The sequence below is a fragment of the Sinocyclocheilus grahami genome, unplaced genomic scaffold (assembly GCF_001515645.1).
Source record: "Sinocyclocheilus grahami isolate Dianchi unplaced genomic scaffold, SAMN03320097.WGS_v1.1 scaffold1347.1, whole genome shotgun sequence".
In the NCBI taxonomy this organism is placed as follows: Eukaryota; Metazoa; Chordata; class Actinopteri; order Cypriniformes; family Cyprinidae; genus Sinocyclocheilus; species Sinocyclocheilus grahami.
In genome coordinates, this window is record NW_015506526.1 from 476,612 (window position 1) to 486,116 (window position 9,505).

At 38.1% G+C, this 9,505-nt stretch overlaps 1 protein-coding gene across 1 annotated transcript in view; it reads right to left on the minus strand.

The window, feature by feature from the left end:
* LOC107569462 (protein kinase C alpha type) overlaps nucleotides 1-3,679 on the minus strand; it is a 143,310-nt gene extending 139,631 nt beyond the window's left edge. The window contains exons 1-2 of the mRNA XM_016255561.1: nucleotides 3,301-3,679; nucleotides 2,534-2,565 (exon numbers count right to left, since the gene is read on the minus strand). Of these exons, the coding sequence (XP_016111047.1) occupies nucleotides 2,534-2,565; nucleotides 3,301-3,470 (202 nt within the window). The 5' untranslated portion in view covers nucleotides 3,471-3,679. The remainder of the gene's footprint in view (nucleotides 1-2,533; nucleotides 2,566-3,300) is intronic.
* Nucleotides 3,680-9,505: the final 5,826 nt, after the last annotated feature.

Here is a 9,505-nt window from a genome sequence, read left to right on the forward strand (position 1 = left end):
TTGAGGCTGTATTACCTCGATTCTGGCACCCAACATCACAACAAGATGATATTTTAAGCTCCTTATGTAGCCGAATCTGCGCTGGTTTGAATGGGCCACCTCCAGTTTCCCCTTTGTTTTGCTTCCTCCAGCTAGCGCTGTGACGTCGGCTGACCCTAGTTACCTGTGGTTGGCCTGGCCATGCGTCACTCAGAAAACAACAGGCCAATCAGAAGAGAGGCTCATGAATATTAATTAGACAGGCCAAAATCGACCTGTTCTCAGTAGAGCTCCTGAGAAAGGCGCTGTAAAAATATATTGAGATGGTTTTTGGTACTTATACCGCAAATATATATCAAAATATACATCAAAACCTAAAATAAAACTCCAGAAATGTGTAAAATATGGGACCTTTAAATAAGAGTGAAAAAGAAAGAAAGAGAGAGATAGTGGGACTGAGAAAGACGTCTGCTAACAATGTCATAGAACTAATAATTGGAGAGTTGGAACAAATCTTTTTCCACCCGTCTTAAACCTGAAGCTGTCTTTGATTTCAGTTTACCTCTGCAGAACACCACAAACAGAGTAGCTTTCCAATGAAAGCTTCTTTAGTGCAATATTGTAATCAATATGAAGAAACCATCAGAACACATCAAAGCAACACAGAAGTCCATGTTTAGTTTAACCAGTTTTTACCCAAGTTATTAGTTGAAAACGTGTTTTTGACATCAGATTTAATTTCTTTTTAGTATGAAAGCTTTATTCTGCGCCTGGATGTGGGAACGGCTCTTGAGTTTACTTAAAAATAAAGATTGGTATATGGTTCATATGGACATCTGTATAATCTGCAGAACCACTATTAACGCTGGACCAATGACAGTTGGGGCTGATGCCCTGCAAGCAGAATGGAATACACATTTGTCATTTGGATATGTCTCTGGGAAAAAATAGCTTGAATGAGCAGCTCACCTTCTTTCTGTCTCTTGCAGCAGAAGAACACATGTTACTCTTTGCATTTTAAGTTAAATATTTGGCACTATTGCCAGTGTTACTCACACTGATAATTCAAACAATGTGAAAAGAGACCTGCAGGGGCAGAGGGCTGGAATCGAAATGAGTTTTGCCAAGCAAGTATTGGCAGCTGGATCACAGCTGATGATCTTATGTCAAGAGCTTAGCTTTCAGGTGAAATGTGGACTCCTGAGGATAATGCTCCACACATCTAGAGATGGCTACAACCAAAGCACCAGAATTATGAGGGCACTGGCAACTTAGGTTGCTGACAGCACCTGGCCCAAGAGAAGAGTAATACATTCATGATAATCGTATCTTTATCCTTATCATTTGAATGAATTAAAATATATTAATTATCTGGGTCATTATCAGTTGAGCAAAACGCTGACCAAAGTATATACAGTTAAAATCAGTAGCCTTTGAAAGACTTTTAGAATTTTTTTCTCATGTTCTGGCCTTCATATTGATTCAAACAGAAGGGTCCGCTAGTTAGTGAGTATACAGTGAACATAACCATTCACACTCACCTTCATTAAAGTATATTTGTAAAGGCTTGGAGCAGAACATGGAAAAAGAACTTCAGTATACATGGGCCTTAATGCTCAGAATGTTACAATAGTAAAGTTATATATTTAAATGCACTTTAAAAGTTTCACTGCAGTCACACTAAAGCAAGAGTTCTTTTAAAATGTCATGTAAAAGCTTTAGACTGACTGAAATAACATGGACTAACTGGACTAGCATACCAATGCCTCTTTACACCTGGTAGATGGATTTTTGGTGGTCTAATCACAAATGTTCAGCGATAAATACAGGTGGAAATGAGGGCCATATTTGTGTGTATAGTATGCTCCTTCTATATATTAGCATTTCATTTAAATTTCAGATTTAAATTTCAGCGACATTGCACATTCAAAAAGACAACATGGTTGAGATGTAAAGTATTAAGAACAACACACACAGAAGTCACTTTCAAACGAAGCAGCTTTTTTTGTTGGTCAGTGTAGCAAATTTGTGTGACCATTTTGAAATCTGCATGGTGCTTTCTTGCCCTCACGGGAAACTGATCGTGCAAATTCCTACTGGAAATTTTTCAAAGCAACAGCAAATGTGACCACACATTAAATGTAAAATATAGGCAAAAAAATAAAAATAAAAAACAATCCATTCAGTTTAAAAGGGCATGCTACTCAAAATAGGTGGTTCTTATAAGTAGCCACCGTAGATGAACTGCCCCTCTGTGTGTGAGGCTTTTCACTGAGGTACCAAACAGCTACTGGGTTTTTGTCTTTAAGGCAAGAGTTATTTAGCTCAAGGCCAGCTAAGAGATATTTTCCCTGCTAATTTCAGCCTCAATCACCACAAACAGTGACTACTAACTACAACTACAATCTGCAACATTCGCTTGTTCTGTGGCACTGAACAGAGCTGATCATGAGTGAAAAGGAAACTGATTCAAGATGATGTCTTGTGTTGAGGACCACGGCATTATCTCTTCAGAGAATAAGCAGGACATGCAAATCCATCTATGGCTGCTTACCTTGGCACTGAAATCCTTGCTTCCCAAACCCCCTGATGAAGAGAGAGAGAGAAAAACAATGCATTAGAGATCTGCCTCTCTAAATCCTTTAATGGGCTTTTAGCTATCAGTTCTCTTCCACTGAACATGCATTCCCTTAATTAAAAAAGTACATGGACAGCTATGGTATCTAATGTTTGATTTGTATCAATGCACATATAGGAAAACCATAAAAAAGGCATGCCCTTTCACAGTGACTTTTACAGGGAGCCATAAATTTGATCATTAAAGCAGAACTGCATATCTGAACCCCTAATTCCTATTTTAAATTGTATAGGTTACTAAATAAACTAGCAACACGTGTGAAGCAATGACTTGACTGAGCAGCTAAATGCCCCACTGTAAGCCTGGACAAACCGATCACGCCCAAATCATGGCAAGCCCAGTAAACGTGAGGCACGCAGAATATGGCAAAAGTCCGAAACTTAAGCAACTTTAGCTTTAGTTGTGTCCAAAAACAAAATACATTTCTTTTACGAAGGCAAGTTAAAGCCTTGTGAAACAAGAGTTCTGTCTTACAGTCCAATAAACTCTAAACATGTGTTTTATTCATGTGCGTTCTGAACACAGCTGAAATGGAAACAGTGAGTTTCTAAATTCTTAAACCGGTGTCTGTTCCAAGGTGTACTCCTGGTAACAGGCCAGCTGCAAGATCTACAGTAACACTGTAATCATCTTTAAACGTATACCAATAATGCAATAATTCGTGTGTGAAATGGTCTACTCACCAAATAAAGTCAGTGCAGTGACTGCAGAAAGTCGGCTGCTTGAAAAACCTCGCAATAAATTTGTGGTTTTTCACTTCATGGACGTTTTTCTGCCTCAAAGCACCTCTACGGGCGAATCGATTTGCAACGTCAGATGAGGACTGCTCGTTGCTTTGTATGATATCAGCCATTGCACAAACAGGAGAGAACAATTATCCGTAGAGTATGTGGAAGTTGCTGTCAGATAAATATAACGTTGTTTTTCTGCCGTGTCGTTTGTCCTGGTAGCGCAACAGTTGGGTGCGCGCGTGCGGAAAGGGTTTCTCTTGCTTTGCCACAACTACTGTGTGACAGCTTCCAGCGAGCGCTCGCTTCCTTCTCGCTCGAGGTGACGTCACTGAAGTGTCCTTGTGCTGGGAGTGGATAACAACACTCGCCACTGGATCATGAGTCCCGTGCAATGAGCGTCATCCGGCGGTCAAGAAAGTAACCAGTGTGCAAACCCACAAGATAATCGTCCAAGACTTTTGTGACAAGTTTGGAACTTCGTTTGGTTGCTCTTCCTTTCACACCTATAGTTCAGTTCCATATCTACGTGCCCTGCTGAGTGTTGTGCTGTGGAGGCTGGTCTTCACCATGATGTCCCCAGTCTCCACTAGCTCTTCATTTGCTTCTTAATTCGCCTAGCCCAGCAAGACATCCTTGATCAAGTGTCAACACAAAATCACTATACTGACAGACCACCAGTCTAAGTAAAAGGCTTAGTAAAAAAGCAAAGCTATAGGTGTAGGCTACACAACACAATTTTACATGACAGAGAGGTGTTAGGCTAAACTTGTAGACCTACCACTTATCCTACAACTGAATAAGTGAAATTGTGGGAAACACATTTTAGTTAGCTTTTTTTCTTTATTACATTAAGTATATTTCATTGCATGATTAAGGGTTACGGTAAACTGGAACGAACATGAATGAACAATGAGAATAAACATAATTGTTAGATATGGAGAATGTACTATATTTTGACTTTCTTAATGGTTGGACAGGTTGCCATATTAATTATCGTTCCAATGTAATTCAAATTCAAACGTTATAATTCAAATGCATTGTGTTTTATTGCCTGCTGGGAGGTACTCTTTTGATTGGGCAATGTTTTTCATGAACATTTTTGCTATACTGGTTGAAAGTCTCTTCACAGCCCGGAGGTGGACAGTAACGAAGTACATTTACTTGAGTACTGTACTTAAGTGCACTTTTTGAGTATCTGTACTTTACTTGAATATTATTTTTTTCTGAAAACTTATGACTTTAAAGGGTTACTTCACCTAAAAATGAAAATGTTGTCATTAATCGCTTACCCCCATGTCGTTCCAAGCCTGTAAAAGCTTTGTTCGTCTTCTCAAGTGTCAACACAAAATCACTATACTGACAGACCACCAGTCTAAGTAAAAGGCTTAGTAAAAAAGCAAAGCTATAGGTGTAGGCTACACAACACAATTTTACATGACAGAGAGGTGTTAGGCTAAACTTGTAGACCTACCACTTATCCTACAACTGAATAAGTGAAATTGTGGGAAACACATTTTAGTTAGCTTTTTTTCTTTATTACATTAAGTATATTTCATTGCATGATTAAGGGTTACGGTAAACAGGAACGAACATGAATGAACAATGAGAATAAACATAATTGTTAGATATGGAGAATGTACTATATTTTGACTTTCTTAATGGTTGGACATGCCATATTAATTATCGTTCCAATGTAATTCAAATTCAAACGTTATAATTCAAATGCATTGTGTTTTATTGCCTGCTGGGAGGTGCTCTTTTGATTGGGCAATGTTTTTCATGAACATTTTTGCTATACTGGTTGAAAGTCTCTTCACAGCCCGGAGGTGGACAGTAACGAAGTACATTTACTTGAGTACTGTACTTAAGTGCACTTTTTGAGTATCTGTACTTTACTTGAATATTATTTTTTCTGAAAACTTATGACTTTAAAGGGTTACTTCACCTAAAAATGAAAATGTTGTCATTAATCGCTTACCCCCATGTCGTTCCAAGCCTGTAAAAGCTTTGTTCGTCTTCAGAACACAATTTGAGATATTTTTGATGAAAACCGGCAGGCTTGTGACTGTCCCATTGACTGCCAAGTAAATAACTCTATCAAGGCCCAGAAAAATAGGAAAGACATCGTCAAAATAGTCCATCTGCCATCAGTGGTTCAATATGAATTTTATGAAGCGACGAGAATACTTTTCGTACGCAAAGAAAACAAAAATAACGACTTTATTCAACAATTCGTCTCCTCTGTGTCACCATAGCACCATTTTGAAGAGTATTCACTGAACGTAAACTGCGTATGCTGTTTTACTTGTATGTGTCAGACGCACCACATGGATACGTTTTCTACGTTTATTTACACTTTGATTTGAACGAAAACAGCGAATCCATGTGGTGCGGCTGACACAGAACAGCATACGCAGTTTGCGTTCAGTGGATACTCTTCAAAATGGCGCTACGGTGACGCGGAGGAGACGAATTGTTGAATAAAGTTGTTATTTTTGTTTTCTTTGCGTACAAAAAGTATTCTCGTCTCTTCATAAAATTCAGATTGAACCACTGATGGCAGATGGACTATTTTGACGATGTCTTTCATACTTTTCTGGGCCTTGACAGTGTTATTTACTTGGCAGTCAATGGGACAGTCACAAGCCTCCCGGTTTTCATCCAAAATATCTTAAATTGTGTTCCGAAGACGAACGAAGCTTTTACGGGTTTGGAACGACATGGGGGTAAGTGATTAATGACAAAATTTTCATTTTGGGGTGGAGTAATCGTTTAACTTCACTGTATTTGAAAAACAAATATCATAGTTTTCACTGCACTACATTTTAAAGTCCTTGAAGCAGAAAGTCTTTATTATGTTACAGCTTTGAAAGTCAGTGGGTGACTTTTTTCTGTTTTTTTTAGACAGCCTATCAGTAATCACTCTTTTAGGGTTACCCAGCATTTTTTGAACACTGACCAGTCGCAAATGTGATATTTATTTACAACAATTTAATAAGATGTTAATATTGTGGTATATATTAGACACAATATTGTCTGATTTTTCTAAATTGTGTAAATGAAATAAAGCCACAGAAGAACTGTCATTCGTCTCCTAACAAAACACAATAGGCATTTGACTTGAAGCAGCACTGCACAGACTGTTCTGTGTATGACATCAAAGTACCGCAAGAGCAATTAGAGAGCATTTTTTAAATTTTTGATTAGATGTCAAATAGATCTTGCTGTTTAGTTTTTTTGTTAAAGCAGTGTTGCTGTTGTAAAGTTATACAGCTGCAGTTGTGTTGCTTGGTTATGAGCTAGGCACTCATGTGAACAAGCACCAATTTGACTCAGATTGTGGGCTTTTGTCAGCGATCTCCATTAAATGTCTGTTTGTGGAAAATCAGGACTAAAATCATGTAGTGTGTGGGGGTGAGCGTGATTTGACCAAGTGCAACATGCTCCTGGATCAACATCCTTGTTGATCATGGAACAACATTCCAATCAACGAATCAGAATTGAGAGATAACTTTTCAGGAAATGTCAGTTTTAGGCTTATAATCAGGATTAGGTGCTTCTACACCCTTGTTAATCAGCTATCATTTCCCCCTGATTTTAGAAATAAATTATGGGTAAGGTTAGGTTTAGAGGTGAGGATTGGGTTAAGTCTGTATTTTTGGACAGTAATGCTGATCCAGGATCAACAAAAGATGTTGATCCAGGAACATGTCTTACTTGGCAAAATCACGGCGACCAGTGTGTGGGTGCCATTAGAGCTTTTTCCAGTCCATTTACCATTGGTTAGCTAGCAGTTTCAAGTCACACAAGTAGCTAACATTATGGTTCATGTTAAGAGTTTATTTAAAAATTTAAACATGTTCTTGAGTGTTAACACACACTGGCATGTCAGGTGAGGGTAGTAGAGAGAGAAGAGGATTCGGCAGAATGTTTAAGTTTCAAAAAACAAACAAAATGACAAAAATCACCCCCGTAGGAGAAAACACAGTCACACACAGGTACGGCAGGCAGGCTTGTACATGACAGGACACAAACACTTAAAAAGTGAAAACATCCACAACAAACTAGAAAAGGACAGATCACACAGAAATTAATAAGGAGGGTAACCAGGGAGAGCAAGTGCACGGGGCAAATGAACTGAGAACAATGTAACAAGGGGAACAGAGCTAAGACAAGAAACTGACAGAAGAGCACATGAAAAATGGGGGAGAAAATCATAAGCCATGTGCTCTAACTGAAAACAACACTCAGAGACTACAGAAGAGCACATGACTACAGCTGAAGCCATCTCACTAGAGTCACAAGAAATGAGGCAAGCACCCAGCTATGACTGCGCCACCTACAGTTTTAAATTATTTGTTCATAATCATTGTTAATGGACATACTGACTTCATCCTAAACTAGAATAATGAATGTTGTGCATTATTTCAGCAATACGTTGTCTTTTTGTGGCTTGCAAAAAGTCTATGCTTTCATATAGATAAATAGGGTTATGCAATATGTAAACTTTTGTAAATAAATCATATCTATGGTCTACACTGGATGCGGCCAGGGCCGTTTTAACCATTGGGCTAGGCGAAGCTGAAGCCCCGGGGCCGAGCAAGGAGGGGGCCCGTGATTGGCTGTGGAGTAGATTGACTGGAGCGCCGATCGCTAAAGCCACCACGCCCCCACTTATTAGCGCTGTTATTTAGTTGAGCTTTTCCGTAAATTCCATGCATTACCATTTGAGATTGAAACGTAAAGTCTGAATTTGGTTTACCAATCAAATGCATTTATTCTATATTTTACTTTTGAACGATATGCGCACGTACCTATCAGGTGATTGCTGCCCAGTATGTCTGCATTCACCTTCATTCTTCACTTTGTTCTGGAGTAATCTGGAAATGGACGCGCAAAGAACAACATTCAATAAGTAAAAATGTCAGCAATTCTAAAAGAGAGAGGGCTCAAAAAACTCAAAACTTTAAATACAAACAACATAAAAAACATGACAAATTCCCCAGCTATCAGGTTATTTTACTAAAGCTGATGATGGAGTGGAAGTTGCTGGAACAGCAAGTGAACCGGGCACATGGAGCAGATAAAAACAGTATCATCGTCCACACAGATTTTAGGTTAGTTTGATTATTAACTGGATTTATATTGTTTTTGTGTTTGAACAAACTATATTCATTTAAGGGTTGGGAGATAATCCGGTAGAAATATATCAATCATTGATTGAAGAGCGTCATGATGTAGTCTAAACTTATTTCAAGGCGTTTTAAGCAAGTTTTAAAACAAATGGTTTATAGGCTACTGTTCATGGACATTACGCTGCGGGGCAGAATTCATTCTGGTAAATGCGTGCGTTAAAACGGTTTCTACCTGATACACCTGATCGTATTACTGACTAAACTTTCGCTTCTTGTGCTTAAACGGTCAAATACACATGGTTATGTGTCAAAATGCCGGTCTTTGCGAGTATCCTCGTAAACACAGTTATTTTTGTCTTAAATGAATGTTAATAGTTAAAGATAAAGCATGTGTTAGGCTATATGAGATCCTTAGCCTATGATGAGATCTTAAAAGGATATTCACCCCAAAATGAAGATATTGTCATCATATATTTACCCTCAAATTGTTCTAAACCTCTATGAATTTGCTTTTCCTCCTCAACATAAAAGAAGATATTTTGAAGAATGGTGTAACCAGTTTCTGGTCCCAACTGACTCTTAGTGTTTTTTTTTTCTTTTTTCTTTTTTCTTTTTCATATATGGAAGTAGTGAGGAATGCCGGTCTTTGCGAGTATCCTCGTAAACACAGTTATTTTTGTCTTAAATGAATGTTAATAGTTAAAGATAAAGCATGTGTTAGGCTATATGAGATCCTTAGCCTATGATGAGATCTTAAAAGGATATTCACCCCAAAATGAAGATATTGTCATCATATACTTACCCTCAAATTGTTCTAAACCTCTATGAATTTGCTTTTCCTCCTCAACATAAAAGAAGATATTTTGAAGAATGGTGTAACCAGTTTCTGGTCCCAACTGACTCTTAGTGTTTTTTTTTCTTTTTCATATATGGAAGTAGTGAGGACCCAGCAACTGTTTGGTTACCAATATTGTTTCAAATATATTATTTTGTGTTCAACAGCATGAAGGAATCTCATACAG